This window comes from Syngnathus leptorhynchus, chromosome 10, assembly GCF_054491065.1.
Source record: "Syngnathus leptorhynchus isolate UIUO chromosome 10, UIUO_Slep, whole genome shotgun sequence".
Taxonomy (NCBI): Eukaryota; Metazoa; Chordata; class Actinopteri; order Syngnathiformes; family Syngnathidae; genus Syngnathus; species Syngnathus leptorhynchus.
The window spans coordinates 1,262,951-1,280,602 of NC_141204.1; the positions used below are offsets into that span (position 1 = coordinate 1,262,951).

General features: G+C 44.4%; 2 protein-coding genes across 2 annotated transcripts; both read left to right on the forward strand.

The window, feature by feature from the left end:
* The first annotated feature begins 311 nt into the window (after positions 1 to 311).
* sertad2b (SERTA domain containing 2b) lies at positions 312 to 8,792 on the forward strand. Its single transcript, XM_085922799.1, has 2 exons — positions 312 to 500; positions 4,579 to 8,792. The coding sequence occupies exon 2, from the start codon at positions 4,583 to 4,585 to the stop codon at positions 5,732 to 5,734; it is 1,152 nt and encodes a 383-aa protein (XP_085778925.1). The 5' UTR covers positions 312 to 500; positions 4,579 to 4,582; the 3' UTR covers positions 5,735 to 8,792.
* A 2,134-nt stretch (positions 8,793 to 10,926) lies between these two features.
* slc1a4 (solute carrier family 1 member 4) lies at positions 10,927 to 17,241 on the forward strand. Its single transcript, XM_085922379.1, has 8 exons — positions 10,927 to 11,461; positions 13,272 to 13,314; positions 14,110 to 14,175; positions 14,251 to 14,417; positions 14,502 to 14,735; positions 14,817 to 15,011; positions 15,078 to 15,212; positions 15,441 to 17,241. Exons 1-8 carry the CDS (start codon positions 10,953 to 10,955, stop codon positions 15,703 to 15,705), a joined length of 1,614 nt encoding a protein of 537 aa, XP_085778505.1. The 5' UTR covers positions 10,927 to 10,952; the 3' UTR covers positions 15,706 to 17,241.
* The last annotated feature ends 411 nt before the right edge of the window (positions 17,242 to 17,652 follow it).

The window sequence follows — 17,652 nt, forward strand, 5'->3', positions numbered from 1 at the left end:
ACATCATGACCTGAGTGATAGCTTCACAATTTTCTTGAAAATGTTAAATCAAACATCATGCCCGCATTATGATCCATATAATAACCAATGAAGAAGGTTTGTGCCTATTTATGGCTGAGCTTTTTTCCTCTGTGCGTCTTGTGCGGTTGATCAGAGTGTATTTATCGCTAACTGTTCACTTCATATGTCCTAGACTGGGCTCATAGGTTTTTTTTTGCCCACTTCTTTCCACTTTGGCGTCAAACGTCACGAATCAGTTCGTGCAGACTCTTTTTGCAAGTTTGTCCGACAGTCCGCGAAGGCAGCAGCGTTCCTACCAGCGAGGCACTTTCTCTCTGTCTCTCTCTCTGTCTCTCTCTCTCTCTCTCTCCCTCTCCTATCAGCGCCATTGTGTGACAGAGTCTCCAGCAGCGAGGACACCTTGTTTTTCCTCTTGTCGAGCGGACTGTTTAAATCCCCCCCCCATGTTTCTCTTCCAAACTCCGACGGAGCCGAATCTGGTAAGAGACTTCATTGCACTCCAAATTCATGCCGAGGCAAAGCTGCTGCACAGCCCTATTAGATACACTACCCAATTTTTGGACTCGTCAATGCAGCGGTCGGTGTTCGTTCGAGTTGATGGAGGAGAGAAAGTTATTCTTTCATTTGTTCAGACAAGACTTTTTTTTTTTTTCCCCCCTTTTCCACCCAGCAATCGTCCTTCAGCAGAAGCAACCTCAGCCGCTTTGCACTTAATAGCCGAGAAGTGTTTGAACTTTTCCACTTTCCTTACCCTTTGTGTTTTGGCTCCAGCGACATATGAACGATCACAACCTTTTGAAAGTTGATTGGAGCATTGTTGACCCGTAAAGCTTCCGTAGCTGTAGTTTTTTTTTTTTTTAAACCCCATTCAGTGGAACTGTCTCAGTCTCTGGAGGAGGAGGGAGAGAGGGGGGGGGGGGGGGGGCGTGTTTTGTAACATGCACCACAACACGGCAGCCTGCCTGCAAGAAATGACTGGAGCTCCCTCTTCACTGACTGGCTGATTCTCAAGGGTCGTGTGTTAGGTCAGTCTGGAGGTCAGTTTGGGAGGTGTATGTGTCTGATGACAAATAATTGGAGTAAGAGAGGTGCGTGGTACAATTGCTACTTGCATTAGAACTCATGTCATTCATTCATTTGTCCATCACTCATAATAATGAAGCGTTCTTCCATCATTTGGGATAAGGTACAGATGAATTCAAACTTGTTGCCAATCCTACAACAGCGGAAGTAAGTCCAATATATAAACCCGCACAAATTGCACATTGATGCCAGTGCAGATGAATTTAAACAGTGGTTGCAATAGAAAGATAGATCGTGGTACAGTATACTGCAGCTGTCAACCAGTATATAACGGTAATCATGGCGGGATAGTTAAAAGGTGAGAATACTGCTAGAATGAAACAGGTGTATACCGCAGGTACGCTGAAGGATAAATCTCTATACTGCAGTCATATGGTGGAGGAAATATTACAAAAATACTAGCAAAATAGACCAGACAGATTGAGAGGTTCAGTGGTTCCTGGGGCTCTTGCTGCAAGTGTGGAGCTGTGCAAGGAAGAGAGGAGTGCTCCACAGCATGCTGACCTAAATCTAGGCCTCTCTCTTTTTTGCTTACTACACATCATGTGTATTTCTTTGTGGATGCAATTATTGCGAATGACTGTCATTTTGCAAAAATGTTAATGTACAGTACGTGTGCGTTGGGCTGGCTCACTTTGGGCGAGTGGCTCGCTATACCCGGCCGGCGGCCCATCGCATCCATCGTCTTCATCCGAATTCTTTAGTAACTTCATCACTGTCTCCACGTGAAGGAAGTGTAGCGTTTTGTCGTCATTGTGTGGTGAATTGGCTGTCTGCTACGCAGCTGACCTCTGTCATGTGAACGATAGATAGCATGACGGGACACGGAAACAAAAGTCACACGTGCACATACTTGATGTGTTGAGTGCAAAGCAGGGCACTTTGAGCAAAGTCCTGCCTGAGTCAATGTGTAGCACACGTGTTGCGGGACATTCATCGACGTGCACTAGTGTGTGTGTGTGTGTGTGTGTGTGTGTCGTAGTCTATCTTTACTTTGTGCATCCAGAACCTGAAATAGCCCAGTAAAGGCGAGGGGGAGGGGTGGATGTGTAGCACAGGCATGGAAACCAGGGTATCCGGTTTCAGGATCATAATATCACTGCAGAGTCCATCCCCTTGCAGCGCTCTACTGCGCAACAAATTCAAACGCACTCACTGCCACTCTTGCGTGACTTTTATTTACCCTTTGTTGGCTTCGCTTTGTATTGTTAGCAGTTTAAGGTTAAGATGCTCAGTTGGCGGGACGTCGTACGAAATGGCCCATCTTGCCCCAGAGCCCGGACGACCTAACAGGGCCAGAGAATTTCTTTTTAATGGGGATGCTATTATGTCAATGAGGTCATTTCAGTCACAGTGGGGCAAATTTGGGGATGGCTCGCTAACAGACGTTTTTTCGGAAACACATGGCCGCTACACACGGATGGATCGGTGTGATTTCGACTTGTGTGCCGTCATTTTGTGAGCAGAGACAGCCACGACTTAGCCTCAGAAGGACAAAAGGCTTTTTGAGGGTTCAAGGGTTAAGGCTGAGGACCACGCCAATGATGAAAGCGCGAGTTATGGCTCTTTAGTTGAAAAAAAACATGCCAGTTTGCCCCATGTGTTTGTTACACTAAATCAACATAGAAATAGAAAATTCAAACTAAAGGGGACCAAGTTGTCGACAACTAGATGACACGTTATTCCACGTTTGTCAGATGGCATCCCTGCTAGAAGAATGCTTCTAACTCATGTCCCCATCAAGTGATTTGCTGTTAAGAAGGAATAGGAAAAAAAAGGAAGAAAACATCTCAATGTGGGGAAAAAGTGAGATGGTGAAGGAGTCATGGGATGAAAAAGAATGAAAAGCAGAGGAGAGGCGGGGCGGACGGACGGACGGACGGAAAGGGAAGAGGAGGACACTGAAGTGGAATGTAAGGGGTGGGGCACCTCTGGTATGTCAGCAGCCCTGTGTGCAGAAGAGTCCAAACACCCTGACATGAGTCAGAGCGGCACACATACGCAGCTGCTTCAACTTTCAAAGTCACGTCAGAAATAAGCGTTTGTCCTCCATGATGTGAATTTTGAGATGGTCAAATTGGATTTATTGAGCAGCCCTAGTAGATGCTGAAAAAGTCACTCATTGCTATGTGGTACACTTGCGCAATCCTTTTCCAGGTCATGCATGAAGGCGGCTTTGACTAGGTGTTGCAAAAGCAAAATACAATCCGACTGAATCATTTTGGAAATGCTTTCCCAATCCAGGTCTTGTACGCACCATTTGCATCTTGCATGATGGCGTTCGTCATAAGAGTTCACATCAGGGCCATCCCAAACCCAATCTTTTTTTTTTTATACCTATAGTTTGTTGTCTAAAAGTGCATTGCATGGTGCATGACTATTTTGTCATGTTGTTTACCCGACGTTACACTCGTACCCGACTCCACCTTCTTTTCCTCCTCCCTCCCTCCCTCCCTCCTTCCCTCCCCTCTCTCTCCTCCTTCATACCCCCCGAAGCAACCCCCACCACCATTTCGTTCTTTGTCATCTCTTTGGGTGAATTCCCAGCTGACTCTGTTTGTCATGGCAACCAACCAGTCATGGTGACTGGGCCTGCAGCTCACACTTCCTGTGTGTGTGTGTGTGTGTGTGTGTGTGTGTGTATGTATAGCGACTGGCTCTATGAGCCTGTCAGCCTGGATTAGAATCAAACATACTGCAGCGATGCTCGCTCTTTCACTCGTTTTTTTTTTTTTTCCTGCTCTGGTCCGATCGGATTGAAAACGTATTTCAAAGCGCTCGAATAGTTGCACAAATAAATCGACAACTTTATAGCGCATTTCACGAGGGCTGCAGTAATGTGCGCGTGGTCGCTATGTCTTGGACACTGAGTGGCTGTACTCGCATAGTGGAAGGAAGGGAGGGAGGGAGGGAGGGAGGAAGGGGTTTGGCTTGAAATGTGGCCTATGATCTTGGCCATGATCAGCAAGGAACACTGCTATTACGTAACGTGTGTGTGTTTATGTGTTGGCCCCCCCCAGTCCGTCGCAAAAAGGCTCCCGTTGTTTGGTTGAAATGCGTGCTTCATTATTAAATTTGATGCTTTAATAAAGCCGCTGGCTCAAAGCAGCTTCATAAAAAAACTCTACAGTGGGGTCTGGATATGTGAGTTTGATTTGTTTGAAAAGCAAATCAACTTTTACCATGGAAATGAATTGAAATTCCTTTCATCCGTTCCAGATTGGCCGCCCCCCCCCCCACCTCCCAAAAAACAAAACTTTTCCCACCGATTTAGAAATTTTCCACAGGAACATGGATGTTCTTAGATTGCAAAATGTTAATTGAATTTAGACATTGTTTCCAGCTTGCAATGATTTTTCATATTTTTCCCGTTTCAAAAGCTCAAAAATGAAGTTTGCATTGGACCGTTCCTGATATTTGCATAACAATGAAGACCCTTTTCCATGATCTGTTCTTTACCTCTTTGCCTTCCAGATTTATGTTCAGTAAAGGTGCCAAGCGAAAACTGGATGAGGATGAAGAGGTGCTGGAAGGCAAAACGCTGGAGGCATCGTCGCCACCGCTGCCGGCGGGAGGAAGAGGTGGATGCGGCCTCGGCCACGAGGGCCTGTCCAAGGTGTCGTACACCCTTCAGAGGCAGACCATCTTCAACATCTCACTCATGAAGCTGTACAGCCAGCGGCCGCTGAGAGAGCCCAGCCTGGAGCGCCGCGTCCTCATCAACAACATGCTGCGGCGCATCCAGGACGAACTCAAACAGGAAGGCTCCTCGCGACCCTTGCTCCTGCCGCCGTCGCCGCCGCCCGACGACCCCATGGACGAGAGCTACCGTGAGGCCCCGCCCTCTTTCGGGGTCTCCCCCCCGCCTTCTGCTCTGTTCATGCCCGCTGCCATCATTCCTCCGCCTTCGCCACACCCGTCGGTGCCTCCCGCCTGCCCGCCTCCGTTGGATCTCTGCCTCACTCCGGCGTCTTTGCTGGAAGACGACGGCGGCGATTCCTCCTTTTGCGCGTCGTCTCCGCCCACCCCTCCTCTCTCGCCTCCCCCGTTACAAAGTCAGACGTCGGCCGCCGTCTCTCCGTCGCCGCCTCCCGCCTCGTCCGTTGCCGCGGGTGCCATGGATTTATGTCCTCCTACGGCCATAACTAGGACGGCAGCATCCAATTCAATGACAGTAACTACCTCCCCGGCCCAGCCTTCCCACTTAGCGGCAGCAGCAGCAGCCACCAGCCCAGCAAAAGACTTCCCGACGTCGGTCTCCAAAGCCCAAGCGGCTTGCGTCTCGCTCGCCTGTGCCGACGTTCGAGCCATGGACACCCCGGGTGACATTTACGCCTCTCCTTCGCCCCCCTCGACGTCGTCCGGGTTCCTCAGCGACCTGGCGCTGGACGACGTCCTCTTCGCCGACATAGACACGTCCATGTACGATTTTGATCCCTGCGTGACGGCGGGGGCGGTCAGCGTCGGCGCCAGCCTGGCCAAAATACCGCCGGTGGTGACGGCGGACGACCTCCTCAGATCGCTGGCGTCTCCGTACAGCGGCCCCGCTCCGCAGGTTTCGGCCAATCAGCCTTTCAAAATCGATCTGACAGAACTTGATCACATCATGGAAGTGTTGGTTGGTTCATGACAAGCAGGTGCCCCCCCCCCCTCCCTCCCTCCTGCCTTTTACACACAGACACTGCAATCCAGACAAGAGACTGAAATGATGATTTTAGACAGATCTGGGTTTTTGTGTTTTTTTTTACAAATTGTAATTTTCAGCTGTCACGTTCTGACAACTGTTCCTACTACTACTACTTCAACACTGTGCATGGACTGCCCTCACCTTTCCAAACACAGAAATGAAACTAATGGGAAGCAAAAGACACAAATGAGTTTACATCTCGATAATGGTGAGGACCTCAGAGGAACTAATTCCCTAATAACAAGGTTAATCGGTAACATTGAGCTAAGCCATAGCCATTTTTTCCCCCCAGTCCAGTCCAGTCCAAGGAGGAGCCTCACTGGTACAGGAATTGTGACTCACACAGACACACATGCACACTAAATGTGTGTGTCTTTGAGCAGATGAGTGCCTTCCAAAAAATGACCACTTCTTCAATTCATCGGTTTCCCCCCCCCCCCCTGTTTCCTCTGAATTGTTACTTATTGTTTTATTTATTAAATGTATTGTTCACTTATTGAGGGATGTCCTCATGATCAAATAATAATAATAATTTCATTTTCTTTTAAGAGGGTGGCTTTTATGTTTAATATGCATCTTTGTCTCACAAGGAAAAAGCCTGATAACATTTTTCTGAGAGGTCATGTCATGATGATCTTAGTTCAGGTCTGGTTTTACAAAAACGGTGTGGAATGCTATTTTATACTGGCTTTTTGAAAAAAAAAAAAAAAAAATTCTGATCCGCTACAGAGTAGAGATTGTTTTGTTTACATTTACAAAGCGTTGTCGAATCTTATGTCAGGCAACCAAAAGAGAGTTATGCACAAGAACTGTAAACAAATCAGCTATCACATTTTGCCAAGACATGATCATTTCCTTCAAATTGTATGAACACACGAGTGTATTTCTAGATATGCCTTCTTTCGTTTTTGGTGTGTGCAACCGATTCAGTAAGTTGACAAATGACAGCGCGGCGTACAGTATTACACACATTTGCACAAACGCTTGTGTTGAGAATAGAAGCCCATATTTACAAAAATCTCAGGGTTTGACTCACGTCATGATATTGTGCAGCAGCATTTTCAGGTTTACCCCAAACACTTTACAAACATACACACAATCATCTGTCCAGTCATCAAAGTGATTGTTGCACAATCCAGGCGGCAAAAAAACACCTTTGTATTAATGACATTATTGCCTGCGTCACATATGAAGCCCAATTGTGCACACATTTTGTACCGTATTTCCTTAAATGGTGGTCTCCGCTCTTGCCAAATTCCTCTCTGCAAATTATTATCCGTTCAACAGGTTGGTTCCTCTTTGTCTACTCGTGTCATTATTTGAAAGTGACAAATGATGACGTTACACGATTGTTAGTCCAATCGATCTAAAAGTATGATGCAAGCAGTCCAGGAAGAGGAAAAGCAGAATCAAAGAAATTGACACTTTGAGTTCACCACTATGTGAGAAAATACGGTATTTTCCTGTGTACCAAAATATGGATGTAGCAAAAAAAAAAAGCAACTCAGTTCAGTCAATCCCATAATCTGTGTTCATACATCTGTTTTTTTGTACTATATGCTTAGCGTTGATGTCGTTTTATCACTGACCAAAAAATTGGCCAGTCTTACTACAGCCAATGCAGTCACAACGTTTTCACGTATGATGTGACAAAACTTGCAATTTTCCAAGCACATGGGGGGATCCATCGTATTAAGCAATTCAGAACATTTGTGCAAATAGGCAGCTACCAAGATGAACTTGGTTGTTTCATTTCTCACCTGACAGAGAGAGACAAGCAGTCCACTTTCCAAAACATGATGTCCACAATACATCCATCCATTTGTCTTCTTGTCTGCTCAGCCCTCAAGAAAGTATTTGTCTGAAAGCAAGCTGCCATGTTTTGTCCGATCTTGTTTGAATTTTTTTTCGAAGGAACGCCTGAAGATGCGCAACACAAATTCTGAATTTGCCTTTGTACTGCTACAAAATGCATTGATGAGTGGCGCTATCATACATTTGTGATTTTTGGCTGCCCACCCAAGCATAGAGTATGAAAAGAAGTCAAGGGAGATGGCGACACCAATTGTGTTCGTGGTGCCTGCCTGCCTGACTGCCTGACTGCCTGCCTGCTGGGAACACTATGTGGCCATCTTACTGTGTTAGCCAAAAGCGAAAGGTGTTTAAGTAGCGGACTTTCAAAACCATCTGCACCACTTCTTGTTTTCATCAGGTTTCCTTTTTTTTTTTTTTTTTTAAGATCCTTTATGGTGTTTTCTCTGTCAATGAAGTTATTTATTCTTTTTTTTCTGCTCTGTGTAAATATATTTATTTTAATTTGAAGTGAACCTTTGGATTGTAAATATCGTGTACAGATTGCGTAATCGGAATGTACTCTGCTCCAGATAGGATTGTATCTGAGTGTGGAATTAGGGTGGAATTTTATTTTATTTTTTTCTCTTTTAATTGTATACATGGGTCTTTTTTCTTCCTTTTATGTCTTTTATACTTTTCTGTTCACTGTTTTCCAATTGAACTGTTTATGCAGCAAACAAACAAAACAAGAACCCATCTGCAACCTTCAGATATCAAGATTCCAAAGCTTGTCATGGATGCCTCATTGCCAAAAGTTATGAACGACAAATGTGCTCCTGGGACTTGACGGATCCGTTTTTCTTATTGAGGTTCTTCAGCCAGCGCTGTGCAAGCATGGGACACAGCATTACTTCCCTGGATAGACTGACCCAAGTCAAGGCCGAGTTCCTCCAAAGGCTGGATTATTATTATTATTTTTTTTTTTCTCCACAGACCTTCGAGTTGTGCCTTGTTCTATTCAATGGAACACAAAACACTCTTATCCGTCTCTTCTCTCTCTGTAAGAGAAACAAATATATATATATATATGAGATAAAGTGACTGCTGACTATGAATTTGAAAGTCTTACTTTTGTAGTTTTATAAATATAAATATATACATATATATTACACACACACAAACACAATAAAGAGTAAAAAGAACATGATTGGTGTTTTGTTTTTTAAAAAAAGGAGAGCAACCTCCTCTATTCTACCACCACTGCCAACTGGCCCTGGACTGAGGCCCTCGCCAAATAAGGGCTGGCTGGCCGGCTAGGTGTGGTTGCCTACCTGGGACCTCTCCTTGCAGTTAGAACCTAGAAACTTGGCAGCCAAGTTCAACTCTCCACCATGGCTGTCGGATGTGACGCAGGATATTCTCAATATGTCGACATCACCCAAATTTGCGATTCACGGCTAGGTGAGTTATAATAGTAGTTTCGGATTTTTCCAAATTGTGCAAAACGTTTGAATTCAGGCTCTCAAAAGTAATTTGCAGATTTCTCTTGTCCTTTTGAGTTGATGAATTGAATCTGATTCTCTATTGTAATAATATTGGATTGTGACAGCACTTGCACGGCTGTTTGTCTTAAGTGTCTGGATATCACAGTGACTGCCTGCAGAAGAAAGCTGATCCTTTGGCTACTCTGTTTGTTTTCTCTTCTCGTTGACACTGGCACAGCACCAACATTTGCCACTGTTGGACAGTCATGACTTCTGATCCGCAGGGCTGCTGGTTATTTCCAGCATTTAGGCCACACAGCTGTGAGGGGATAGGATGGGATGGGATGGGATGGGGGGACACTCTGTCTCTATTGGCAAAGGGAGGGAGGGAGGGCTAGTTTAGCTCAACTTAGCAACAGACAAGCTAAGGTCAGTGAGGACAACGCACAAGACATGGAAGGAGGGCAGGCGAGGACACGGAAGGAGGGCAGGGCAGGGCAGGGCAGGGCAGGGCAGGGCGTCTTCTCAAGAGATGTGTTCTTTCAGGATACCTCCATAAAACATGAACATGATTATCTGTCACTTGTATTCATGTCACTTTTTCTCTCAAACATTCTCATCAATATTCAATGTTTGTGGTTCAAAATTGCAGGAAAAAACAGTCTCCAATTTTTCTTTTTTTTAAACGGTGACGGAGTGGTTGTCTCCCAATTTGCAGGTTCAACCCTCATTCCTGGTGCCTATGTCAAAGTGTTCTTGAGCAAGACAGTGGTGCCTGGCAGTAGCCTTCCATGAATAGAAGATCTTAATTTCATTGTACAATGACAATAAAGGCATTCTTCTTCTTCTTACTAATGCTCCAATAAAGAGAATGAAGAAATATGGATGGATGGATGCATGCAATGCAATGCAAAACTTGCAGATCACAAAATGATTGCTAAAACACAAAGCAATGAACTGATTCCATGACTCCAGCGTTATTCTAGCCCCATCTTGTGGACGCATCACGGATTCACATTTCACTGGCCGTCTTGATCTCGTTATCACGAGTTCCAAATGATGTAGTCCATTTGATTTGTTTTCTTTCTCCACTGACCGTATTTCTATGCTGTGTTTCAGCAGCATCACCGCTCTGTTTGGCTGTGAATATTCCTTCATTCATTTTCGGAATTGCTTATCCCAACGAGGGTCTAGATAGATACTTTATTGATATTCAGGACATGACAGGAATGTGGGAGGAAACCAGAGTACCTTGAGGAAGCCCAGGCATGCAGGCACGGGGAGAACATGCAAACTCCACACTGGAAGGCCGCAGATGGATTCAAACTCGGCACTTGTAAATGTGAGGCGGACGTCCTAACCAGTAGTCAACCACGCACGTCACAGTGTGTGCCTATTATTCAAAACGATTACAGCGCCCCCTAGAAGACCTGGGCGCTGACCATGGTGCTGAACCCATGATCATTTTTCATCTTTTAAGCATATGGATTTTTAAATGCATTTGAGAATACACTTTTAATTCTATATCTGTGCATGGGAAAGTGTTGAATTTAAATGCCTGCGTCGTCTCTTGGCCACTTTAGAAAACTCCCTGGACCATAAATGGCTCACAATTGACCCAATTGGACCAGTTTCCCATTAAAGCGGTGCTCTCGATAGTCATCATTATTGCATGTAAAGAAGAATCGATCGAGCAATACCTCCTAATCTTGCATCATGTGCGGGCAAAGGTCTGGGATACTAGTGCGCATGTTTCCCTCAACACGATTGGCTCCCACAGACAGGCAGAGTGACCAACCCCCACAATCAACCCTCGCTGTTGAGTGTGCTTCCAAGCCACACACGCGGATCAAGCTTCCCACGCGGCTCTGTGCTGAGCTGAGATGGAGAAAAAGAGCCAAATCAACGGCCACGCCATGGCCGACTCTGCAGAGCTCTTGCAAGAGAAAGGAGCCCCGAAAAGCATGCGCGAGAAGCTGGGACACTTTCTAAGCCGGAACCTTCTGGTGATCATGACGGTCTCCGGCGTGGTGGTGGGGGTCGGGCTCGGAATGGGGGTCCGCAACATGAACCTGAGCAAGGCGCAGATGACCTACTTTGCCTTCCCCGGTGAGATGCTCCTCCGGATGCTGAAGATGATCATCCTCCCGCTGGTCGTGTGCAGCCTCGTCTCCGGCGCAGCCAGCTTGGACACCCGCTCCCTGGGCAAGTTGGGGGGCATCGCAGTCGCCTACTTCCTGGTGACCACCCTGATCGCCTCCGGGATCGGCGTGGCATTGGCCTTCATCATCAAGCCCGGCGTGGGCGCAAGCGCTCTCAACAGCAACAGCTTGGGTCTGGAGAGCGTCAGCAACAATAAGGAGACCGCCGACTCCTTTCTGGACCTGGCCAGGTACCGCACTTGCCTGCTTGCGCGCTGCATGCTGAAAAGTCGTTGTGCTTCTGCCACGCTTTGCATTAGGGCTTGGAGCATTGCCGAGAATACATAACGAATACATAATCGTCATAATAATAATAATCATATTTTTTCCTGCACTTCAAACAAATACATGAATTATATATATTTTTTTTAACAGCTGGCCCTTCAGTGTTCAATGTTTAAACAGACAAAATATGCAAAGAATAAGTATTTATTGCATTTAACAACACAAGAGTTTATAAGGAAAAATGTTTCCCGATTTTGTCAAACACATTCCATCAAGGTAAAAGGAAAAAGATATTGTATCATAACATAAGCCGTGCTCAGTATTAAATAGAAAACACGAAGCTCAGTTGTCATTGGTTGGAGGCTGCCTTCTTGTTTTTGATAGACCTGCATGGTTGAGAAGTTGCCTGATAACAAATTCTCATCTCACCAGTGAGGTGACAGCTGTTGTATTTTGAGGAGAAGGCTTGCTTCATCTGTTGCCTTCAAATAATTCAACACACAAGTTCAGGCCTTTACATTCTCTCGCCAATATTGGCTTGCCTTCCCCCTTAAATGGCTGCAGCATGGCCCCTTTCTGTTATTAATGAAGGAATCAAGAGTTATGTAACAGCTTAAAAAAAAATGAAATGGAAAAATGGTGCTGTAAACAATGAAATATGAGGATACTAGAATGAATGCAATTGGAAACTCAAAAGGATTCCAACTCAGCACTTTTACATGTGAAACAGCTGAAGGGTTGTCAAGGTTTTATGGGCTGAACTTTTCTGACATGTACCCACTGTGGGAAGAAATCGTGGAAAAAAAGTTGTGTTTCTTTGCACAATGCAGTGTGACCTCCGGGGGATGAAGTGACCCCCACACACAGGTTCCAGTAATCCTGATAACAATGAAAATAGACTCAATGTGGTGTCTGGGAGGCAGGCCAGAGTAATGCTGCACTAGAAAAACAAGATGGGCAGGGGGAAAAAGCCAAAAGTGAATTTATGGGCTGAGAGCCAGCTACATGGAAATGCATCAAGTAACCCCTGTGAAGTGGCTTGATTTCAATAGTCGTAGGTGGTGGAAAGGCTACATCATGCAGATTTACAATTGTCAAAGTGTGGTGGGAAAACTTTCTTCCCCTCTTTAAGGGAAAGAGCCTTGGAACGCCTTCATTGTCACTTTACGATTCCGATTTTTGAAACCTATGCGGTAATGTGAAGGCTTCTCTGACAATACGTTGTCACTACTCCCATGAAGTAAAAAAGTTTCATGTTTTCTTGACAACCCTTTTTTTTCCTGTTGCCACTTCCACTTTGAGCAAACAAACACAATTTATTTTAGCTTACATGAACGGGTTCAACTGTCAGAGTGACATGTAAGGTCAGTAGGTCTTGTTGAATCTGTCTTTGCATCTCGCATTCCGTGGGTACGTTTGCAAATGTTGATTGAAGAGAGCACCAGAACAGTGAGTGAAAAATTGCTTTGTCAGGTCATTTGAGGAGAAGTGGACGCGATGAACCGTCAATAGAAAAGAGCTGTTGTGTAAAGACTTTCAATGTAAAAGTTTGGATGAGGTACCTTGAAACCCTAATCCTTTGAACCCCTAACCCGAGGTTAAATCCTTCTTTGAAGCCCTAACCCTAGTTTTAAAGCCTACTTTAAAGCCCTAACCCTCGTTTTAAAGCCTACTTAAAAACCGTTTCGATTGATGAACGCTCTTTCAATATTTCCACTCAGTTGTGCTTCATTCAAACGTCCATTTTTGTAAATGTAACTTTTCTATCTATTCCAGGAACTTATTCCCGTCAAACTTGGTGGCTGCCGCTTTCCGCTCTGTGAGTGCCTCGCTGCTCTTCACGGGTGGCCCGTTTTTCACTGTCCGCCACCTGTATCATGTGTACATTTTTCAGCAGAATTTATTCCTCCGACACCGTGTTCATTTACGGGGGCTGTAAATCCTTTGTGGTGTGCTGGGTCTCATAATGCCTCTTAATGAGCACTCTTTGGCTTGTCCCCACCAGCCGTTTCCATGGCGAAATCATTCCATTCACGCCGGCCTAGCAACCCACCTCGCTTCGTTGCCTTTGAACGAGGCCCGCTTCCTCGAATTATTATCTCTGCTCTATCACAATTGGCTACGGTCTGTATTGGGGCAATGGAGACGCTCGCCCATGTGAGGAGCGCATAGCAGCGAACAAAGTCCCTCAAACAAACTTGGGAAAATTCGAGAAATGAATCATAAACATGACTCCAAAGTGCAGGCAAGTCACTGAGTGCAGGTTGCGGATTCAACCGAGCAAGCAGAGAGGCACAAAAATAATATGAGGATAGATCTTTGAGAAAACTTTTCACAAGTCATTCAAATTCCATTGGCTTGATCATCAGCACAAACGTTTCGGCCAGAATGAGAAGACACTCAAATCGTCATCAGAGGTCAATTCCAATACGTTCCTCCAAGATGTTTACAATGGAAATGCTATTGTGTTGTAAATCAACGATAAATGTCTCCCTTTGCTCTACAATTAACGAACACTCTGACATTTTTGGCATTTTTATTATTCTGTTTAGAATTTAGGTGGTGTCGAGAAAGAAATTCACGACATGACGTTTTGTTCTTTTTTGTGACGCAGTACGCAACCGACTACAAGATGGTCGCTTCGGGCAATGACACCAATGGGACCACCCTCTATCAAAAGGTATCCATAGCCTTTCAAATGAACTCGTTGAATTCAATAGTTTTGCAAATAGAAAACATAAGTGAGTCATTTTAGGTGCCCTTTGGAACCGAAAACGATGGCATGAACATTCTGGGTCTGGTGTTATTCGCCATGGTGTTCGGCGTGGCACTGAGGAAGCTGGGCGACGAGGGCGAGGAGCTCATCCGATTCTTTAACGCTTTCAACGAGGCCACCATGGTGCTGGTATCCTGGATCATGTGGTGAGTGCTTACGAGCCAGAGTCTTATGTTTGTTGTTGTTTTCTTACATTAAGACAGTGACAAGCATCTCCTGGATTTCTTCAGGTACATCCCATTTGGCATTGTGTTCCTGGTGGGCAGTAAAATTGTGGAAATGGAGGATGTGGTTTTACTGGTCACAAGTCTGGGCAAATACATCTTTGCTTCCATTCTGGGGCATATTATCCACGGTGGCATGGTCCTGCCTCTCATCTACTTTGCTTTCACCCGTAAGAACCCTTTCACTTTCCTGTCGGGCCTCATTACGCCCTTCACCACCGCCTTCGCCACCTGCTCCAGGTAAAACTCGACTTAAAGCGGAATGGGAAATATCCATCTGAATCAAAGTCAGTTTGTTGTCATTGTGAAAATCTTTCACAGCTCAGCAACTCTTCCGTCCATGATAAAGTGCGTGGAGGAGAACAACGGCGTGGACAAGCGAATCAGCCGCTTCATCCTCCCCATCGGCGCCACCGTCAACATGGACGGAGCGGCCATATTCCAATGCATCGCTGCCGTCTTCATCGCTCAGCTCAACAACACCGAGCTGAACGCCGGGCAGATCTTTACCATCTTGTGAGTGCAATCTACTGTCGATTCAGCATTTCACGATAGATGGGAAAATTGCATTGTCGTTTCCAGGGTGACGGCGACAGCCTCCAGCGTGGGAGCTGCGGGAATCCCAGCCGGCGGCATCATCACCATCGCCATTATCCTGGAGGCCATCGGGTTACCGACCAATGATCTGTCGCTTATGCTGGCCGTTGACTGGATCGTGTGAGTACATTGACTGAACTTTCCAAATGTTCAACATCCCGTGTTTCGTGAAAAGTCCGAATGGAAAACAGAGATTTTCCATTCGAACGAGCTTCAGTCCAGGAGATAAAGCCCTGCTCGGTGAGGCGTGGCGGCGGCTTAAATATCAACATTATGACATACTTTTCTTGTTTCACCCATGCGGTGGGAAATGGCTTAGAAAAACAGTGGTGTTGACTTTCTGCGCAGGGATCGCACAACCACAGTGGTCAATGTGGAAGGCGATGCTCTGGGTGCTGGAATTTTGCATCACATCAACCAGCAGGAGATGAAAAAGCAAAAGCAGCACCAGCAGCAGCAGCAGCAGGATGAGCTGGATAAGGGAGGGGAGCTTTATGAAGTGCAGGTGGAGACGGTGGCCAACATCCAGGCGCAGGAGGAGACCTCACCTCTTGTTACGCACAAAAGCAAATCGTCAGAAGCCACACCGGAAGCCGTTGAGTCAGTCCTGTGAACTAATGCAAGTTTGATTTTTTTTTTGGTATGCATTATCAAACCTGTTGATGTTTGTGTACTGTTCATGTCGCTGCTGTTGGAACATTCATGTAAGATATGACCACCGTTTGCCAATACATAAATTGGGCTGCTCCATTAGAGAAAAAAAATCATCACATTTCTTTTGGTAGAAATTGAAATCATGATGATTCAAACGATCATTTATATTTTGGTACAAAACAAAAAAAATGTTAAGATAAAGACATTTCCTTGAAAGATTTCCTTTTAGATCTCAACAAAATTGATCAAATTAGTCATTTTAAAATGAAGGTACGAATGTATGGTTTTGTACAAACAGTGCATTGGATAATAATGCATCATAATAATTAGTTTTTTTTTACGATTATGCCATGTTTGAAATCGGGAAGTGTAATAAATATAATCGGAATTAAATTTCGATGAATTGCACAGCCCTTATAATAAGTTCCTCAAACATTCCCATCAATGTGATACTTATGTTTCTTTGTTCGTCACGTGCATTTCTTTGTTTTCATCACGAGACCAACGTTACCTAAAGACCTCAAACAACAGCCATAAGCCATGCTGCGCTGTACAGGAATTAGAAAAAAGAAAAAGGGATCACAAGTTTATTCTGTCTCCAAATCAAATGTGATCATACACACTGTGAGTGAGGAGCTTGTGTTGTTTGTGCTATTCACAGATGTTGACATTTGTTTGCCTAGCCACAAGTCAAACATTAACTTGTGGAAGGAGGGAATCTGGCCCATTTTCCCACTCTAGCAAATACATTGACCCATTTAGGGAAGCTGAAATTTGACACAGTGAATGAACACATATTTTTTCTTTCAGGAATGATGATGAATTGATGACACTGTGAAAGGCTTGCTTTTAAAGTACTGCAAGCACCTTGTTTGTTGAGGCTCATTCTCTCAAGAAAAAAAACAAGAAGTATTTTGTGGTCAGATTTGATGAAAACATCTTAAATGTCCCCAAATCTTTGATTGCTTTCTAATCATAGTGTTTCATGGGCATGTATAGTGTTTTCAAGATTGTGTTTGTACATGCAAAATAGTGCAGGCTTAACTTTACATGGTGCTTAACTTTTCATATAAATTCCCATAAAGTCATGCTGGCTTGTATAAAAGTATGACACACTCCCAGGTGTGGTGTCACTTTTATTTCTTCTTCACTTCTTCACTTCACTTCTTATTCTGCCTTATTCATGGGCAATATTTGGTGATGAAATCTGTCCCAATGAATCTCACTTTGCCGTCAATGTGATGTCTTTATGTGTTGAAATGTGTGCTAAAACTGCAAGATGTGAATTAATCTGCTGTATAGGTGAAAAATCATCTTACTTTGTAAGCTACTGTAACCACTTTTGTCTTACGAAATGCGAATTTTCTATCTTTTTTTTAATATAGCTGGTGTGACCTACTACTGCTTGTACTTATGATTTACGGTACCTTCTAAAAACAAAACCCTCTGCTGTTACAATCTTGACTTGAGATCGTTTAAATAAACGGTTACAGTATTTAGTCGTTGATCATGTGCATGAAAATGTTTCGAGAAGGTCAAATGAAGATACATTCATTTGATTTTTGTTCTGAAATTGCACCCAAAAGCCTGAAGTTGTGACACGGTGAATGGTTGGCTCCCATCATTGGCTTGTTCATAGCAGAACTGTGCAATAGTTAGTCAGACACCTTAAGAAGTATTTTTATACCTGATTTTGTCATCATTTTAGTAAACACATTAGGTGCTTTATTTATTTATTTATTTATTTATTTATTTATTTATTTATTTATTCATTGAAAAGATACCTTATGGCTTGTTCAAATCCATTTTCTCTCTTCTATTGTATAAAATGGTCGCCGAATGGATGTGCTGAAATATCCGACGATTGTGAACGCAACAGTGATGCTGTCGCTTTGGATCCATCCTT

Excerpts from the sequence above, each read along its gene's own strand:
- sertad2b (XM_085922799.1), top strand. The coding sequence starts at position 4,583 with ATGTTCAGTAAAGGTGCCAAGCGAAAACTGGATGAGGATGAAGAGGTG.
- slc1a4 (XM_085922379.1), top strand. The coding sequence starts at position 10,953 with ATGGAGAAAAAGAGCCAAATCAACGGCCACGCCATGGCCGACTCTGCA. Across the intron at positions 11,462-13,271 it reads TCCTTTCTGGACCTGGCCAG|GAACTTATTCCCGTCAAACT; the intron begins GTACCGCACTTG and ends TATCTATTCCAG. Across the intron at positions 15,213-15,440 it reads CTGGCCGTTGACTGGATCGT|GGATCGCACAACCACAGTGG; the intron begins GTGAGTACATTG and ends CTTTCTGCGCAG.